The following is a 21,045-nucleotide window of genomic DNA, read 5'->3' as shown; positions in this document are numbered from 1 at the left end:
TGCAGTGATGCGGGCATTGTACCGGTCTGTCGTGATGAAGAGAGAGCTGAGTCAGAAGGTGAAGCTCTCGATTTACCAGTCGATCTACGTTCCTACCCTCACCTATGGTTATGAGCTTTGGGTAGTGATCGAAAGAAGGAGATCGCGGATACAAGTGGCCGAAATGAGTTTTCTCCGAAAAGTGGCTGGGCTCTCCCTTAGAAATAGAATGAGAAGCTCGGTCATTCGGGAGGGGCTCGGAGTAGGCCCGCTGCTCCTCCACATCGAGAGGAGCCAGTTGAGGTGGCTCGGGCATCTGGTCAGGATGCCTCCTGGATGCCTCCCTAGTGAGGTTTTCGGCACGTCCAACCGGGAGGAGACCTAAAGGTAGACCCAGGACACGGTGGAGGGACTATGTCTCTCACCTGGCCAGGGAGCGCCTCGGAATTCCCCCAGAGAAGCTGGCCCAAGTGGCTGGGGAGAGGGAAGTCTGGACTTCTCACCTTAGGCTACTGGCCCCGTGACCCGACTCCGGAGAAGCGGATGAAAATGGATGGATGGATGGATGAATCTATTCCATTAATTACTGCTACTTTGACACTAAAACATTACTTAAATGCTGCATCAACTCAATTAATAATGAACGGCATGACATAAAACAATTGCTGACTTATTGTATAAAGAAGGGGTGTCAAACTCAAACTCACACGGGGCCAAAATGAAACTCTGGGACGGAGTCGAAGGCCAAACTTAATATTTTTTGAAAAAGTGATGGCAAATTTTCACATTTTCTTTATCAACATATATGCAATTTTGAACCTTTAAATTTGGAAACAAACTTATTTCTGCATTAACACTGAATGTGGAATAACCAAATTACACACGAGCAAGTCAGTTTTAAATTAAAAGCATCAGTGGTATTCATTACTTGTGGTATAATCAGCATTTTTAAAATCTTTAAAATCTTTTCTCACGCGCCAACAACAAAATGAAAATATAATTTTATCTTAAATGAAAATGCAACATCTCACTTGTTAACTTTTATGTTTTGGAGCAGAAAAAGAGCAGAAAACCAACATATTTAAAGCTCAGTTTGCTCCACTGGTTTACTGTGATGCTCACCTGTTCCAGCCAGATACCTGCATCATGGGGTTGATCTGAGCTGAGGAGGAGACTCCTGTTGTTTTGTTCATCTTCATCATAATAATGACAACATTAGATGACAACAGGTGCTCACGTAGGTTTGTGCTGATGAACATGTCTGAGCAGCTTGACCACGTTGTTGTGTGTCGAGGAGGAAACACGACAGCAGCCACAGAGCCGTGCTGGTTTGAGCGTGTCGCTGTTCGCTGGAGTTATATCAGCTCTGTCTGGATGTTAGTTGGAAAACTTTCTCTTTCAGTCGTGAACACATTACTGAGCGGCTATAATCTCCGTTTCTGGGCTTCAACGTCAGAAAATAGCTGAGAGAACTCGGTGCTGAGTGAGAGGAGTGTAGTTTGTCCGAGACAGCGGAGCTGCAGACACCGGCAGCAGGCGCTGGAAAAAACACAAAGGAGGGGGCGCGTCGGCTCCGTGCTGACGCCGCATAGCATCATGGGGGTTGAAGTCTTTGCGGTAAAATCGACCAGCGGGCCAGTTTTAATATATTTTTGATATTTATCTCGCGGGCCACATAAAAATGCTCCGCGGGCCGCATCTGGCCCGCGGGCCTTGAGTCTGACATATGTGGTATAAAGCATCAACATGCAATAAATTTCACAAGACTTTTGGCATTTGCAATAAATAAAATGACTTCATACCTTCTAGGATGGATGTCAGAGAAAGAAAATACAATGAGGAAGACTCTGACACATTCATCTCAGATAAAACGATATTAGCATATTTGTAAATAAATAACCAGGATAAAGTTATAAAACAATTTTACTATAAATAAGTTATTGGGCAAAGAAATGCAGCAGCAACTGTAAAGTCGGTTACTGAGAGATACACTGATTGGCCTGTAAAAGATGAAAGGTGTTATGGGTTATTGGTAACAATGAAAACCACTTTGATTCATAAGAGGGGAAAAAGCACAAATAAATTCCATCTGCACGTGCAGGAGTGCCCAATGCTGGTCCTAGAGGACCGGTATTCAGAATGTTTTAGCTTTAGCCCTACCATACAATACCATTTAATTTGTTAAGTGCTTTCAACACAGCATTACAGCTGACCAAAGTGCTGCGCAATAAAAACAAGCTAAATTGTCACATAGACAGTACAGTTAAAAATAAAAATAAAACCAAAATGGCAATTAAAACCATAAAATACAGAGATGTAAAATTATGCTATCAAGACACAAAGGATCAAATCCTATAGACTTAAAACCAGGTTTAGACAGAAAGGACATCAGAGTGAAGTAACCATGAATTACGTGGGTCATCGGGGCACCCCTCTGGAGCCAGGCCTGGAGGTGGCGAGTGCCTGGTGGCCTGGTTTTCACCCATGGAACCCGGCTGGGTACAGCCCAAAGAAGAAACGTGGGTCCCCATTACCATGGGCTCACCACTCATGGGACGGGCCAGAGGGGTCAGGTGCAGTGTGTGATGGGTGGTAGCTGAGAGCAGGGACCTTGGCGGGTCTGACCCTTGGCTACAGAAGCTGGCTGGTTAGTGCTTATGCACCAAATTGCAGTTCAGACTACCGACCCTTTTTGGAGACCTTGGAGGAGGTGCTGGAGAGTGTTTCTTTCGGTGATTCCCTCGTTCTGCAGAGCTCACATGTGCAACGACTGTGAGACATGGAGGTTTGGTTGGAAGGAACGCACCTCCCAATCTAAATTTGTGTGGTGTTTTGTTATTGGACCTCTGTGCTAGTAGTAGATAGAGTTACAGTTGGCTCTAATGGTGGGGGAGGATGCAGGTCAGACCTGGCAGGCCCAAACGTATTATGAGGGTTTGCTGGGAACATCTGGCAGAGTCTCCTGTCAGAGGGAGCTTCTACGACAGATCTTCCAAAACCTTCCAGGGGAGGCAGGGTACATTGAGTCCGAATGGGCCCCGTTCCACGTCTCCACTGTTGAGGCAGCCAATCAGAACTGTGGTCATACGATTGTCGGTGCCTGTAATGGCAGGACACCCAAACCCGCTGGTGTACATTGTGGATCGGTGGGCGGAGTATTTCAAAGACCTCCTCAATCCCATTGGCACGTCTTCTAGTGAGGAAGCAGATTCTGGGGACTTTGAGTTGGACTCTCCAATCTCTGCAGCCGAGGTCACTGAGGTCGTCAAAAAGCTCCTCGGTGGCAAGGCTTTGGGGGTGGATGAGATTCGCCCAAAGTTCCTTAAGGCTCTGTATGTCATAGGGCTGTGTTGGCTGACATGGCTCTTCAACATCACGTGGACATTGGGGGTCGTTCCACTGGACTGGAGGACTGGGGTGGTAGTGCACCTATTTAAAAAGTGGGGCCGCGAGGTGTGTTCCAACTACAGAGGGATCACACTCCCGAGCCTCCCTGGTAAGGTCTATTCAGAGGTTCTGGAGAGTAGTGTCTGTCGGATTGTTGACTCTTGCATTCAGGGAGAGTAATGTGGTTTTCATCTTGGTGTGAAGAAGCTGGGATGAGAATCATCTTTTCTAAATCCAAGATCATAGTCTTGGGTCAGATAAGGGTAGAATGCCTTCTCTGGGACAGGGATGAAGGTGAGGAGTTTAAGTATCTCACGGTCTTATTCACGAGTGAGGGAAAGCTGGAGCGCGAAATCGATGGGCGGATTGGTGCTGCGTCTGCAGTGATGCCAGCATTGTACCGATCTGTTGTGGTGAAAAGAGAGCAGAGCCGGAAGGCAAAGCTCTCAATTTACCAACCGATCCGATCCGATCCGAACCGTTCCTACCTCACCTATGATCACAAGCTTTGGGTAGTGATCGAAAGAACGAGACTGCGAATACAAGCGGCCAAAATAACTTTTCTCCATAGAGTATTAGTGCACATATAGAGATTAACTCTGTTTCAACACATCTGATTTCAATCAGCAGGTGCTTAACTTCTGCAGAGCTTGATGAGCTGCTGCACAGGTGATTCAACTGCTGATTCAAGTTTGTTAAAGCGGAGAAACTACTAAAACGTGCTGGCCCTCCGGCCCTCCAGAACCTGGATTGGGCACCCCTGGACTAGAGAAAGTTATTGAATTGTGACTGACTCCTCTTTAGCTTCCTGTCCACAAATGGAACTAAAAAGGACAAAAAAATCAATGATTTATTTAGAAGTCTTGGAGGTATGTTTGCCCTGTTGTTCAGGGGTTTAATGCATCACTGCTTTAAAGACCAGCGGTCTGAAGAAATGTACAAATGGACAAACCGTAAGACTGAAAGCTGAGCTTTTCATTCAATCTCATCAAGATCTCAGAGATGTGCAGAAGTGGAACCTCTGCTGCATTCATCCCTTTTGTTTAATTGAAATTAGACAGAACACTGTGTACAATGTATGAATAGCGGTTTAGTTGCACTCCTTTTCAAAGTTTTTCATTCTCTATTAAGAAAGGTTTATAAGGTGTACATTTAAAAAAAATAAACACTCTAAATTTTGCCCCAAACTCTTCAAAATTTTCTTTGGTCTTTATTTAAATTCAAATACCACCATTCTTAAAGTTATTGAAACATATGTATGTACCTATGGACATACATGTGTATGCATCAATGAATTTATTGGTGCTGTACATAAATGTCAACCTGAAATGTGATCAAACACTTATACACCACCAAAATCTGAACTTCCCTCAAACTAACTTTATTCTAACTTTAAATAAATGAACATATATATATATATATATATATATATATATATATATATATATATATATATATATATATATATGGACATGGAATTGTTTTACCACATTAATAATGGTTGAATTTTAATTTTATGACAAATCTAGCCACACGTGTCTGTAGTTTTTAATCCCATGTTCCAAATCTACACATTTATGAGCCTAAAGTTGAGCTTGATAAGCCATTTCCACTTCAAAAGCAATAAGCTAACCGTTAGCATTAGCAACTCCTTCAGGTTTGTGTTATTTGTGGAGATAAAACATTGATCAATGTTGCAAAGCAAAAAGAGTTATTTGTAGAGTTGAGTTGCTGTTAGCCAATCAGAGGTGAAACGTCTAACTATCAGGAAATAAGATCTACTGCCATGTCCTCCTCCAACTGACTTCTATGTACTCAAACAGGAGCATCAGAGCTTTTTCCCTCAGAGTATGACTTACAAGACATTAATTCCTACAAGAGGCCACTGCAAATGTAATAAAAATATGAGTAAACATGATCTTTAAGCCGTGTGACTTTGATCAAATTTAGTCTAATTTCTCTGTTTTGTGAAAAAATGTCTAATCAGACTACAAAAATGACAATTCTGCTCAAACAAAGCTAATCCAACTAAGACATAGACAATCCAAGATATAAGCCTCACAGTTCACAACATCTACAATATATTCAAGAAACAAAATTTACCAGAGTACATCTCTGAAGCAGCAAACACAAGCAGCTGTTCTATTGCTAGCAAAGAAATAAACAGAAGCAGCAACATTCTTTTTTTTTTTGCATGGAAATGGGCGACCGGGCTGGACTCCAGGCTCTGATTCCAGCAGAGCGGTCCTGGTTGAAGCATAAAAACTGTGAATTCAAACTTGCAGCAAACATGTAAATAACATCTTTTGATTTTGTGCAAGGTACACATAAATTATTTTAACTGATCACTGGATACCAATCAGTCTACTGTAGAGAAATATGCGATGCACTAAAGATGACGTAAAACTGTCAACCCTGTGATTATACCATTTGTGATACAAATGGAAAGTGATGTGTCCTGAAGAACGGGGTTTGTAAGAAACCAGTGAGTGTATTTGATGTGGAGCTTAGTCTCCACCTACTGGCAAACAATAAAGAGATGCCCCTAAACACAAGCCAGGAATGGATCTGTCCAGATTCAAACACACACATTAGAAACGGAGGTAAAATGGGTGATGTCATATTTACTTTGTTAGATTTAGTCCCACGCTGCAGAGTAGAGCTAAATCTGACCACGTCACTGCAATCATATTCACAAATATTCTAGTCGTGGATAACTTACTGAAACAATGACATTTAATCTAAGTGGACTTGTGAACAATATAACAGGGATAGATGTGGAGTAGCAACAAAGATGTAGAAGTAATATAAACTAAGGAACACGACAAAGAAGAAGATCGGTCGATTTTCCAAACCACTCAGTCTGGGTGATATTTCTAATATTTAAACGTGTGCTACAAGTTCAGCGCACAATCCTCCCAGCAAATCATCAATCTAAGCTGCAAAGCTCCACTTTCTGGATTTTAGCCAGTTCTGCTAGCATCCTTCCTTATCCACAGCCAAAATGCTCCAAGCACAGTCCATTTGCCAGAAGATGATTTTACACAACACACACTTGCCAAGAGATGATTACATGTATGCATGTTTGAAGCAAGTGGCAATTTCTTTCAAGATCCTCTCCTGGCTCCCTTGTAGCTCTTAAAAAACTATGGTATGGGTCATGGATTAGATCTGATGAACACCAAAACTCACATTAAACATGTTTTTTATTCTTATGCATCCAGAAGTCAAGGCAGAAACAACATTGGAGATTGTTTTACCTCTAAATAAAGGTCCTCTAAGGTAAAACGTTCAAGGTTTACCTGAACTGTACGGTGTAGCTGGAAAAGCTGAACATTGTTGATTGGCTGCATATCCCCAACATTTAATTCCCACCATTTTATTAAGCTAATCTTAGATTCAATCTCCAGAAAAGCTCATAAAATCCATTATATTTACATTGTACCACAGCAATTGTGGTCAGTCATTCATGCCAGATTTAATTGGCTGGGAGGAGGCAGCAGGAAGCTGAGCTGCACTGATCGAATGGGGGGGTGTCAGGCTATTAAAGCAATAGGTGCAGGAAATACCGGTACAAATGTTATTCTCACCATTTTGCAGCTGTTTAAGTTTTAACTTTTCTGTTTTCCTATATCGGAGACTGTGGTCTTGGGTCTGAAATGGGGAGAATGCCTTTTCCAGGTCAGGGATGAGGTCCTGCCTCAAGTGGAGGAGTTTAAGTATCTCGGGATATTGTTAAAGAGTGAGGGAAAAATTAAGCGGTCGATCTACGTCCCTACCCTCACCTATGGTCACGAGCTTTGGGTAGTTACTGAAAGAACGAGATTGCGGATATAAGCGGAAATTAGTTTTAAGCGACCCGAACCTTCCCATTCCATGCCAGTTTGGTCGGTGGAAAAGGCCTATAAGAGATAGAGTGAGAAGCTTGGTCATCCAGGAGGGGCTCGGAGTAGATCAACTGCTCCTCCGTATCGAGAGGTGGCTCAGGCATCTGGTCAGGATGCCTCGTGGATGCCTCCCTGGTGAGGTTTTCTGGGCACGTCCAACTGGGAGGAGACCCTAGGGAAGACCCAGGACACGCTGGAGGGAATATGTCTCTCAGCTGGCCAGGGAACGCCTTCAGATTTCCCATAGAAGCTGGCCCAAGTAGGGGGAGAGAGGGAAGTCTGGGCCTCCCTGCTTAGGCTGCTGCTCCCTGCCTCGACTCCGGATAAGCAGAAGAGAATGGATGGATGGATGAAAAAGCCTTATAATAATGCATAACAATAAAGTGCCAATATGTAGTTTTTACCGTTAATCTCTGGAAATATCCACCAAAATGTATTAAATGATGCCCAGTTGTTGAAAAATATTGGCAGCTTCATAACATACAACCATAAAAATGGGGTCTAAAATACATGAAAGCGGGTCTACGTTCACACTGCAGGCAAAAGTGCATCAGATCCGCTTTTCCCCACATGCGACCCATATCTGATTTTTTATGACAGTCTGAACGGCTCAGATCCGATTTTTTCAAATGCGATCCGTGTCACTTGAATATGTAGTTCTAATTCTGACACATATCTGATGTTTTTGAAAGCGACTACAGTCTGAACGTTCATGTCGCATTAAATCCATCGCCTACATCACTGAGTTAGCAGAGGTGAGCGTCGTGCGTTGGAGAAGCGCAGACAGAGGGGTTCAGGAGTCTGTCTGGAAAACCTGTTAGTTTAGGAATTAAAAATACAAGAGAGCATGAGAGCGGGAGGTGCTGCTGGAGCGAAGCATTTCACCGGTCTCGGTCTCCGGGGGGCGGGGGGGGGGGGGAATTAAAGGGGGGTTCTTCGTGAGTTAGTACCACCACATTTTCGGTGAATAATAATTCAGGAAGACGGCGGGAACAAGGAGTAAAATAGTTTACAGTTTTTAAAACAGTTTCCAGCCCAAAACAGAAGAATTAACAGGTGTGATCCTGATCTTGTGGATAAACGGTCAGTGAAGGCTTTCACATCACAACTCGAGCAGGGCATTGCACAACTCCACCGCTCCTGGTTCCTCCACTGAGTGTGACTTCTTTTCTTCTGCGCATGTGGGTTGCTTTGAGGCCGTGAAACGTTCACACTGGAGACAGTTTGATGTTGCATTTCAGTCAAAGTGTGAACTGCCACACAAAATAATCTAATTTACTCAAAAAAAATCAGAACTGAGCATAAAGGCCTGCAGTGTGAACATAGCCTATAGGTGTTTCTCAATGCCAAGGAACCTCGCCTTAATGTCTTAGACCTGCCCGGTTGCCAAGGAGATACGTCATCAGGGACCGCCATGGTGTGTTCCAATGTTCATGTTCTACCAAGGCGTGTGTTCTCCGTTTGTTAGCCGTTAGCTAGCTGAGCATGGATACACAGGAGGTGTCTTGTAGCCTAGCCTTGGTCAAAAATTTCCCAGAATACAGCGCGGTATTTTCAAAAGGATGACGGATCAGATGCCGGCAACTACTTCTGAGGCAAATTTCAAGTTTAAAAGTAAGTCAACTAATTTAACTTTTTTTTTAGATCCAAAGATGTTATCTATGATTGGTTTTAGGGCTGGGCGATATGGACCAAAACATATATCTCAATATCTTTTTGCAGAATTCCAATACACGATATATATCTCGATATTTTTCCTTCTGTAAAAATATTTACAAGTTTACAAATTTATGATGATGATGTAATTGCATCTACTGAAGGTCACATGGGTCACGCACCGTGGAGTTATGAGTTATTAGGGCAAACATGGCTGGAATCTAACAGTATTGACTCATATCAGTGATTATACTGTAATGACTCAGAGTCTCTGGTTGCGCTTTCATGAGTATTATTTTCAGGCTACTGTTGCCGTAACCCACGCCTTACAAACTCTTAACTTTTTCAACAGAATCGCTCGTAACGGAGTATTTACTAGCATAGCAAAACCGGAAAAAACCAGAACAACATTTCTCACCCGTTGAGCTCGCCTTCTAAATTAAACGTTAAGCCTATAGTTTACTATTCAAACCCTCACAATATGTTTGAGGTAATGTGGCCACTCCGGCTATCCGTAGATGTTTCCTGATTACACAGGGGAGGGAGGGGTTTGGCTCGTCTCTCCGCACAAGCAGAATGGATGAACAAAACTCTGTTGGCATTAAACATCCCCAAATAATTAATAACCAGGATGCCAAATGCAAAGTTTAGAGTAGCACATTAACCCAGAGGCTCTCAGACTGAGCAAACTTGTGAGAATACACGTAATAACTGCTTAGAAGCGGAACAACATGTCGTTAGCAAAGCGGCTAATCGTTAGCATAGCAGTTTGACCTGTTATAGCGATATAAAGATATAAAGTCATCTTGTATCTTGTTTAAAAAAATATCAATATCTTAAAAATATCGATATATCGCCCAGCCCTAGTTGGATAGTTGCTTAGTAGTGGCAGCTTCGGTGGCTAGAAGGTAGTAACTCGCTTACATGTTTAATTTTACAAATATATACACAATTTAAAAAGTAAAAGGCTCTATATATTTATATTGAAACTTATACATACAAAATATAATGTTATCTCCCGTGTCACGTGATGTGTTACATGACCGCCACAGAAGCAGCGGTCACATGATGCAAATCTGTTCCATTTAACAGTTTTCTTTCACCAAGGAAGAACAGTGTCCTCGTAAGCAAGGCGCCTGGCCTCGCAAGACATCGCCTTGAAAGGCCAGGTGCCTTGACATTGAGAAACACCCTAGGTCTCTGGACGACGCCATATTAGTTTCCTTCTACTGGCTCCCGTGATGAAAAAACACATTTACTGATTTGTGGGGAGAAAAAAAAAAAAAAAGGTTCAAAATCTTTCGCCATTCAAAAAGGTTGTTTTACACATTTACCTCTTCACTCATTGCTGGAAGTTGTGCTCCCAGCGATTTTCTACCCTAATGGTTATCTGTATCTGTTGATGAGGTTTTACTTGAAAACAAAAATACTGCTTGCTTGCAATGATTTGCAACAAAATCACACATCATCACTTTAAGTGAATTTATCTAAATGTTATCTAATCATGTCGTCATCTAGCGTCAACTGTGAAGTAGAAACCATTGCGATCAGAAGAAAGCTATATCAATACAGTATTTTTATGACACAGAATATGATATTTTAGTGCATTGATAACATTGGTTAATGTTACTGTGAATTTAGCAGAATCCACCATCAACTGTCTTCTTCAATAAATAACCACTGCTGCATTTGTTTGAATGTTTTGTATGAAAAAATAATAAACTTTTAAATTTACAGCCACTTAGCATTTATCTTCAGTGTTCCAACCAGTCAGTGATATAATGGAAGGCCTGGAACTTCCAAACCCTGATAGGTGAAGTGAATATTGATCATTTGGTTGCTATTTCTTCTGAGTAACAACATGTCTTGAGACATACCAAAACACTGTCCCCGCCAGAGGGAAGGCAGCACAGTGCCTGCTTTGTAGCTTTAATGTTTTGGCTGAAATGTGTTTTTACTTAACTAATTACTCACCCAACCAGCTCTGATCTGTGACAAAATTCTTGAGTGTAACTGCTGCTCCATAAACAGGGTTTCCAGGCAGTATGGCCATTAAACTAATTAAATTACTGACAGGATGGAGCCCTGCAAAGAAGGCTAAGTCTACTGAATTATTCATTTTCCCCCAATCGTTTCAGTTTAGTGGTATGTGTACGGTAATTCCAAATGAGAGACGGCAGAGGAGGAAATCAATCTTATGTATGAAATTATGTTTGTATGTCCAGAGCACAATATACTGTAGCCCATTTACCGCTGGATTCGTGTGGACCATTTATAGTCAGTGAAGATCATTTGTTACATTTATATGGCACCGTTTTTCTTTTTTTTGAATAAGGCATTTTTGGCCAACAGTGCTGCTTGTTGCTTTAAAGTCTTCTTCTCTTTTGGCCTTTCCCGTCGAGGGTCGCCACGGCAAATCATCTGTCTCCATTTAGTCCCATCTTCTGCATCTTCTACCCTCACATCAACTAACTTCATATCCTCTTTCACCACATCCATAAATCTCTGCTTGGGTCTTCCTCTCTTGTTGTCCTCAAGTCTTACATTCCTTAACAGGCAACACAACAAACAGCCTAAACTAGCATCTGTTAAAAAGCACATGCTTTGGTGTTTTTGGCAACACTTACAACTATGACGAATTTTTAATTGTGTTAATGGCTTTATTGGTAAATGGGAGCGTTTCTACTTGCATAAGTACAACCAACACTCCTGCCCTCTTTGGGGCTTCCACAGCCATGGATTGCCATTTGATTATGCAAAGGGATAAAGCCAGTCTGTTACTCAGCTGCAAAATCATAAAAGCATTCGCAAGAGAGTTTCCAAAATGTCTTGAAACATCTGGGAGGGTTCTCAGTTCTCTTGAGTCAAAGGGTCTCACTTTTATGTGACTTGAAAACCCTTAAAGAGACAATGTGTAGTTTTTATCATTAATATTTGGGAACATCCATCGAAATGTTGTTGAAAATGACTTAAAGGATGACAAGTTGTTTAAAAATATTGGTGGCTTTGTAACATAGAACCATAAAAATCTAAATAAAAAAACCATGTGAGCGGGTCTACGTGCCTGGACGATGCTGTTTCCTTCTACAGGATCTTGTGAGGACACAACACATTTACTGGTTTGTAACAAATGGTTACAAAACTTTCACCTTTCATAAACATTGTTTTACACATTTATCTCTTCACTCGTTGCCAGTGATGAAAGGGAGCTTGATGTTCTTTTCATTTTGCTGTAGGTTGCGCTCCCAGGGATTTTTGACCCCAATGGCCATCCTGGCACTGCCCCCTATCACCAGGGAAAATGCACATCACCACTTTAAAGAACTGTTCTCAACTCAGTTTCTGTAAGTCAGAAAGTGCAAAACATCTAAGGCAACTTTGGGATATGGCGATGAACCTGCAGCAGATGTGAGTCTGTGGGTCTGCAGCTGTGTACTAGGGCCTGCACGACTTTATTTTTTCTAAAGTCGACAGTCAAGTAATGAAAGTCGAGTCGACTTCGACTAGTCGTTGATGACGTCATACGCCGGAAGTGGGGGAGGGGGGGGGGGGGTTCGGTCGGTAGGTTCGCTGGAGTTTTTGACAATTAAAATTGCGCCCACATTTTCTAAGTTAACACGTCTTTTAACAACGGTAGTTTCTGCATCCTACTTCAACCCTCTCCCCCCTCCCCCTGCGCAGCAGCTGCAAACTCACTGATGCGCCTGCAGCCTCTCGGAGTTCCTGCTGCTCTAAACATTAAAATTATGATTTTCTGTTCCTCACTTCTGATTACCTTCAATGGTGTCTGTTTGTTGCAACCACCAGGTACAAAAACTAACTTGTTTTTATTTGACTATTTTTCTGTCCTGTCTGTTTATTATCTTCCTGCATCTCCTCTCAATCCTAAAGAAAAACTGCTGCCTGCGTTCATATATATTCACCTCATGAGTTACCTTTGAACTGCAGTTCTAAAAGATCTACCGACCGCAAAAACAGCGGAGTGCCGCTGCTCGCCGACCGACTACAACGGGACCGTTTTTGCTGCGGAGTTCGTGCCGGAGCGGAGTGGAGATAGTGGAATCTTGGGGGTGCGTCAACAGAGAACAAAACAGGAGATGCGCCTCGCTCCGCAGCAGCGAAACACATCAGGCACAAATAACAGACAGAAAACATGAAAGGAAATGAGCCGACATGAACGATCGCGTGTTTAATTTGTTTTTGAGGTGGTGACACCTGATTTGGCGGTGCTCAGGACGCAATGTCTGGAGCGCACGTCAATGATCAGAGCTTTGCATGCACAAACTGGTTAAGATTAGGATGGGGGTGAGGGGAAGGTTAAATTGCAAGAGGGAAAAGGTCACAGTTTGGTTAAATGTCCGTTTTACCGCCGGTGTGCATAGCGCATCGCCTCCGCCTCGATCCAGACGCGTAGGGGCTCATCACCCGCTGTCTTCCGAGGACTGCATCTTGTCAGTCATTATCACGTGACAGCGACTAGTTGATGACAGGCATAAAAAGTCACTACAAAGCCGTGAAGTCGACTAGTCGACTAGTTCATACAACTCCTACTGTGTACTATTGTGGAATTCACACAGTGGTCTATAGTATAAATGGATGCATTGCAATGATCTCATGTGTAAAAAAACATTGCACTCCTGTTTCAGAGGGTTCAAGTTTGTCAGCAATGTGTTGGGCAGAAAACGACCAAATCCTTGGGTTAGGGCCAGTTCAGCCTTGGGAGGTTGAACTGGAGTGTGGCTAGACTGACATGCAGAGCGAAATCACGCTGCTTCTGCTCCTATAAACTCTTGATATACCACACTGTCATAAACAACAACCCACCCTAATTATTCTGAACTTTTTTAATGATCTTTTGCCTGATATGTGTAATTTTAACTGTAAATCCACTAATGATTTTTATATCATAACTTCAAAAGGTCCTAAAATGTTTAACTGCATCCAGTTTTCTAATTGAATACCGTCACTAAGACCAGAATGTTCTCTAAATTATCTGAGCTAATGTATGTAGAACAATGGTTATTGTAAAAGAATGGACTCCAAAAGAAAATGCTACCAAATACGCTCTGGGAACCTTAGCAACAAATAAATTACAGCATAGAAATGACAATTCATGGAACTGAATCTGAGAGATTTTTTTTAACTGTCTAATTTAACAACCAGGAATAATAATCAGCTTTAAAGATCTATAGAGGCGCTCAGAGGGAAAGTGAGTCACTGCTGTGGGAAGCATTAAGCCAGTGTGAATCCCTGAGTTAGCAGCCTAGCTGCTGATGATTACAGGACTCATGTTACCGGTGTTATTAAAGCTTCACTGGTACTGGTGTCAACTCAAATAAAGAATACAGCCAATCTTTTAACCCTCTCAGGCTCAAAATAAGTTTTGATAAAAGGACGAACAACTAAGTCCTTCAGGGGTACTTTCTGAGTTAAAAAATGCACATGAAATACGTATGTGGAGTAACCAGGTAGGTAGGTTTTAACTGTTGCAAAACTGCAAGCCTGCCTTCAGAGGGTTAAGGAACATTTCTTCAAATTGTACCTAAAAAAGTAATGACTATGGATCATTAACTCCATAAGTTTTAATTGATATTTAAAATATTTAGAAAAACAATCACTTACTGTAATATCCATACAATACAGTTGCTTCAATTTGTCCTCTTGTCTCATTGCTTGTTGCCCACTCCTGGAACATCAGAAGAAAACAAGACTGGTGAGTTCAGAAAGAATGGTGACTGTAAAAGTGATAAAAGCCATAAAAATGAGCTCATGTCACCTTTAAAGGTGTGTACACTCATTTAATCAAAACATTTGTAGTGACCTCTAGAAGAAATTAATGCCTTATAAGTTGTACTCGGGGGGTGTGTGGGGGTGTGTGGGGGTGGGGGTGTGGGGGGGGGGGGGGGGGCACCAATTCCAGTGCACTATTTCCAGGAAAAAGAAGAGAGCCACATCGCAGCTGAGCTTCAGACGACAGGACTTGGGAGTCTATTTCCTGATATTTGGACATCTCGTCTCAGATTGGATAACAGCAAGGCGAGTCTACCACTGACTGGTAACGTTGATGTTTTATCTTCACAAATAACAAGCCTGGAGGAGTTCTGCCGTGTGGTGGTGTTGCTAATGCTAACTGTTAGCTCTAGTAGCCAAGACGTTCTCTGCCGTTTCCTGGACGCTAAACCAACAACAGCCATCCTCGTTGTGAGTCAAGATGGGTGAGTCCATGCACATTAAGTGACCAGTGTGACATAGTTCTGTCAGACATTTTAAATCCTAGAGTTTCACCGTCTATGTTCTATCAGAAGCTAATGCAGCAGAGAGGTGTAGATTATTTTCATGTTCAGCTTACATGAAAAATGCTGAATGACCTATTATGACCAGAAATAATTTTTTTTCTTTTCCTTTAAGCTTTTTATCAATTGAACATTAAGCAGAAACAAGAATAGATGTTAATGTCACATCAGAAGTAGAAATGTGGGTTATAGAAGTGTTATATACCTAATAGGGCTGCAACAACGAATCGATAAATTCGATGAAAATCGATTACTAAAAGCGTTGGCAACGAATTGCGTCATCGATTCGTTGTGTCGCACAACTCTTCCAAAAGCGCCCCCCCCCCCCCCTTCCCGCCCGCCGTTGCTCGCAGACCAGAGCAAGTCAGATCAGCGCGAGGGAGAGCCGGCAGATCAGCGCGAGGGAGAGCCGGCAGATCAGCGCGAGGGAGAGCCGCAGATCAGCGTGAGGGAGAGCCGGTACCGGCAGATCAGCGCGAGGGAGAGCCTGCAGACTTGCGCTGCTGCGAACCGGTTCCGCATTGTTGTGCAGCGATCCAGGCAGCTGCTTCCAGCGCACGGTCCATTCTCAAAGTGGCGCAACCAAAAAACTATAATTAGCACACGATCGTTCATGTCCGCACATGTTCTCTATTTTCTGTCTTATTTGTGCCTGAAGCGCGCTACTGCGGAGCTCATCACCTGTGCTGTGGTGATGTCACCTCACGCAGCATCGAAAACGCGCTCTGCGCTTTTCGGTCAGGAGATCCCTTTGATCTGCTCAAAAGTAACTGATGAGGTGAAAAGGTAAGAATCCAGGCAACAGATTTTCTGGAGAATTATGAGGAGATGCAGGAAGATGAGAGACAGACGGGACAGGAAAATAGTTCAATAAAAACAAGAAAACAAAACAAAGTGTTGAAAAGTAAAATGTAGGTAGATTTATCTCCACTACACGTTTTTACCTGTATAAAGCAATAAGTTATAAACATGTAATATTTATACATCTGATACAATTCAGATCACCTTCAACACTCAGTCACACACCCAGGGCCGTTTCAAGACATTTTGGGGGCCAAGGCAAAATGCCCCCCCCCCCCCCCCCCCATAAATGGGCTCCCCAGAAGCCTCTGTGTAATTCATGCCCTCTCCAGTAGTGTTAGTTATATGGTGTTTATAAAAGCCCCTCAGACATTACTGACATGTTCTAATATTATCAGGTGAAAAACTAAACTATCAGACATGCTGTCTCATCTGCTTCTTTTAAAAACTTGCAAAAAGTAACAAAACTATGTGAAAGCCACTATTTGTGGATTCTCTGAAAGTTTCCATGGAGTGTGTGACAACTTATTTTTTCATTGATCCTATCGTCTAATCTCACAGCTGAAACAAGCATCCTTAATCATCTGTGCACAGGAAGCTTACCGATGCTGCAGTAAAACAAAAGGTATAATAATTTATTATTAATAAAACCTTGTTGCAGCACTAAAGCATAAAAATGAGATTTTGCAATAAATATGCTAAATATTTACATATGAATTGTTTTAGAGCCCTTTAATTGGCAGAATCTGATATTAATTTAGTTCTTACAAAAAATGGGTCCCAACATGGTTTGTGTGGCGTTGCCATAGTGTGACGTCATAGGCACAGATCCCCTGTCCTCTTGTTTGGAAATGGAAACATGGTCACCCTATATTAAACAAACTGTCCACCCGGGCTTTTGCGCTGCACAGAGACGCTTCGCTGCCTACGACTGAATGTCAGTTGAGAGTCAGTCTCATGCAGACTGACCAATGAAGAGAGGGCCTCAAGTTAAGACCCTCTCCTCATTGGTCAGTCCACACGAGGTGGGTCAAAGGTTACTCTGGGCGGGTTACGTGTTGTCAGGCATTCAAGTATTGAGTATATTTACTGCATATTACAGTAAAATATTCTGTATGTGACCACATTATGGTGATCCTTGGGTCGTGATGATGGAGCCCTTGAATATTGTTGCCCAGGGTACAACAAAGTGTTAATCTGGCCCTGGTTCCGCCGTCACATTCCCGCAGAAACTGGTTGATCACACCAGGGCCAGACTACTAGCATGTGGTTTTACAACCACAATGTCCTCAGAAGCAAAAACGCTTTTAAAAGGGAGGGAGGAGTCCTAACTGTTGCTGCAGGCGTGTTGTGTGAGAGTGCAGTTATATACTGGTTAATATATTTTTGGGTTCAGTTGCTTTCATGTGGCCTAATGTGAGTCTATTTGGGATCATTGGAATGATCAGCAGCATTTCTTGATGTGACTTTATGGCAGTTGCCCAGGGCATCATCGCAAGGAGGATGGCATTCATTTACTTTTGTTTTATTTGGTATTTTTTCAGTCAGTTTTGGAAATAGTGATCAATTTTGATTAATTCACAGCCTATGTTTAATTACATTTAAAATAAATGTTAACAGATGAGATCAAACAAAACAGATGAGAATTGCCCTTAAGCTGTTTAACTTGGACCAAGCATTTTAGGTCACAGATAGATGTAGCTTAGGGTCTCTGTCTATACACCTTATAAGACAATTTAGGTGATGGCATGTTGTTTTTCTGCTATTGAACTGTTTTCTAATAATGTTGTGTTAAATAAAGTGAAGGAAGGAGAGAAATAACGTTTCCCTAGCAGTTTTTAAAAATTTCCCCATGTAATCCGATTAATCGATTAATCGTGTCGAGACCCCGTCCGATTAATCGATTATCCAAATAATCGTTTGTTGCAGCCCTAATACCTAAATTATGAGCAGAGGAATGGCCATATTTATCAGCTATAAGGTAAATAACTCACAAGTGTAAAAACCTTCTGGATTTTGTTTAAGAAAAAAGTTCTAATTTTTACTGTATTTTATAATAAATAAATCACTAACTTTACCTTTTTTATGTTTTGTTTTTCGAGAAGCAAAGATTGTTAAAATGCATTAGGCTGTTGTTTGTGAGGATCAGATCAATTTTGTCTAATCCATCCTCTCCTATTAGCATCTCACGCCAATATCACATTTAAAAATGATGCTTTCATGGTGCATGGTGGTGATAATAAACAAATACTAGAACTTTGCTAATTATTTTACATTATAAAAGAGTTGATAAACTACTTATTCTGCCTTTGCTCTGATGACTGTCTGCTGAACAGACCTTGTAGGTGCCGTTGGGATACTTCATGAATGAAACGAGGAATATGTCCACCGGTAGAAGCGCAGATGTTATCAAAGCAATGGCCAGCGCACATATTGCTGTGACGGTCGAAACGACTTCGCTATCCTGTCGGCTCTGAAACTTCCGAATGTAGATCCAGCAGAATACCAGAATTACCTTAAGAGGAGGGAAAAAAACAATAGTCACATAAAAAAGTGATAAAAAATAAAGAAAAAGCATTCTGCTATGATAAATCATTAAAAATTTTCTAATACAAAATGAATGGTAAATTTCAGATACATTTTTATAATAAATGAAACACAAAGTTATATTTTTTTACTGAACTACTTTAGTTTGAAAAGGTTTCTGCATAAGAAAATAAAACCAGAAGAAAATGCTACAGATTGTTTACACATAAAAAATAAACCAAAAATTTATTATCACAAACATCTTATTACATATTTGAAAGGTAAGATCTTTGTTGGACTGTAAAATAGTTAAAAACTACTTCAAAATATATATTTATACTGGGAATGTTAAGAGAAAAGTGTGAATGTGTGTATGAATGGATGGATGACTGTGTTGTGAAGCGCCTTGGGGGGTTGTAGAATCCTAAGAAGGAGCTTTACAAATACAGACCATTTACCAAGTAGGGATTTAGACATCAAATAAAGCTATCAAAGCTTACAAATATCCGACGGCTGCCTACACAGATGAATGTACGTAATATATTTTAATTTTATTGCAAAAAGAGCTGATATGATGACAAAGAGGCTTCCAAACAGCTCTCCAATCTTCAATGCGAGCTTTTTTGCTAACACAACAAGTAGACAACCAAGTACCTTGAAATGTCTAACCTCAGGTGTTATGAAGTAGGTGAGGTGATGTCATATGACCTGTTTAGATTCAATAAAATGGCCAACGTTTACTTAATTTATAATAAAACGAGTTTATCTGCTAAAATTACAAAGGTGGATATATTGAAATAATTAAAAATTACTTATAATTCAATTCTTACTGCTTCATTATTAAAAAGAAAAGGACTGTTGCGCTTGCCCATAAAATCATGCAGGAAGAGGCTTCAGAATAACAACAAGATCATGTCCCAGACACACAAGCTGCAAACTGCTGTTCAGATTAGGGTCTGCCACCCAGACAAGGTCAATCAATTAAAGGCCAGCAGCTCTAAGCCTCTGATGGTTGTTTTGCCAGGTAATGACGCTGACTTTGCATCCAAATAGCATCTGGGAGGGTTGTTCAAATAAAAGGGCGTGGGTAGAGAAACAAAAGCAACTTGATGGCATGCAGGCCTTTTTCCTGCTATTCAGCCATGTGACTGAATGAGAGCTAATGAGGACTAAACTTAGCCGCAGATTACTTGGCTGCTCGAATCTAAAAGCGTGTTATTTGCTGTAGATGTGATTGCGTAAAGGTTTGAGTGCTTCTAGATCGATAATCACGTAAAATACCTTGTACTAAAATATTCATGCAGAAACGGGTTATTTAGTGTTGACAGGCAAATGACAAATTAGGAAACTGTGATGAATTATGTAAATGCGTTCTTTAACACCGTCGTTTATTTCACAGTAATTCTAATACTGCTAACAACTATGCAGGTTTTCCACAGCCCTGTGTGCCGTGGCTAAAGTTAGATAAAACCAATCCAACCAGTAGTGACGCTAATGCGATGTCGCTACGTCGCACCGTATAACACTTTAAAAAGGCGTCTTTATAGTCTGCAAACAAAATTTAAAACAATTTTCTACCACGAAAAATATTTATAAATCGAAACGCAGACATCTCAACCCTCTTACCAGAAGTATAACGGTGAAAATTGACCATCCGATTACAGACTCTGATAGTAACGTCGGAACCGCCATCTTTACTTCCTGTAATAACAAACCCACGTGCTCCCGTTGGCGTCATGACGCACAGCTTCCAGAAAGCCTTTCACGTTGTGTCTCGTGTGTATTGAGGCTAATAACGGCATTTGGGGCAAAATCGAGAGTTTTGATAAATTCGAGGAAGCTGCTGGTGATTAATGAAAATCACCCTGATGTTTGAGAGCGAGGTCTCCGGCAATTTTTGAATGATTCTGATTCTGAGACCACATAAAATGTTTATTATTATACTGGCTTGTTTTTCTATTGGCTTTAAATGGTTGAATTACATCATAAATGCCAAACATTTCTGTGGAGGGCTCTGACTCAGAAAGGCGCTATACAAGTGTGGGTCATTTATCATTCTTAAGAGCTATACAAAAAATTTGTTATGGTCTGGTAATTACTCTATCACAATGATAATAATTGTAGTAGTAGTAGTAATATTATTAATAATAATAACATAAATCATGATAATGGTAAAATTGTTGTAGGTGCCTTAGTTACAACTTGATCTTAGCTACAACTGATCACACCTTCAAATTTGACTAGAAGTTGTAAATTATATTTCAGACAAAACTTTCATTTTGCCCCTGAACAGCAGCTAATGAGCACAAATATAAGCATGGCATAAAAGTAGGTGTTGTTTACAAAGTTAAGCTGATACCAAATAATAAAGATATGCTGCTTTAAATTCCTGTTCTAATGTTCTTGTGACACACTGAACCTGAGGTTTTTATTTAATGAGCTTATCAGAACAACTCATAATACCATGTTAAACTATGGCTCTTTATCTTTTTTGTGACATTCTGATGTCAGCGTGC

At 41.2% G+C, this 21,045-nt stretch overlaps 1 protein-coding gene across 2 annotated transcripts in view; it reads right to left on the bottom strand.

The window, feature by feature from the left end:
- lmbrd1 (LMBR1 domain containing 1) overlaps nucleotides 1-20,256 on the bottom strand; it is a 95,752-nt gene extending 75,496 nt beyond the window's left edge. For both annotated transcript variants that reach the window (XM_054750143.2, XM_054750144.2), the window contains exons 1-3: nucleotides 20,156-20,256; nucleotides 18,342-18,518; nucleotides 14,532-14,595 (exon numbers count right to left, since the gene is read on the bottom strand). In XM_054750143.2, the coding sequence (XP_054606118.2) occupies nucleotides 14,532-14,595; nucleotides 18,342-18,518; nucleotides 20,156-20,221 (307 nt within the window). In that variant the 5' untranslated portion in view covers nucleotides 20,222-20,256. The remainder of the gene's footprint in view (nucleotides 1-14,531; nucleotides 14,596-18,341; nucleotides 18,519-20,155) is intronic.
- Between the last annotated feature and the right edge of the window lie 789 nt (nucleotides 20,257-21,045).

The sequence above is a fragment of the Nothobranchius furzeri genome, chromosome 12, assembly GCF_043380555.1.
Source record: "Nothobranchius furzeri strain GRZ-AD chromosome 12, NfurGRZ-RIMD1, whole genome shotgun sequence".
Lineage (NCBI taxonomy): Eukaryota > Metazoa > Chordata > Actinopteri > Cyprinodontiformes > Nothobranchiidae > Nothobranchius > Nothobranchius furzeri.
The sequence above is the reverse complement of the archived record's forward strand: the minus strand, read 5'-3'. Positions and strand labels throughout refer to the sequence as shown.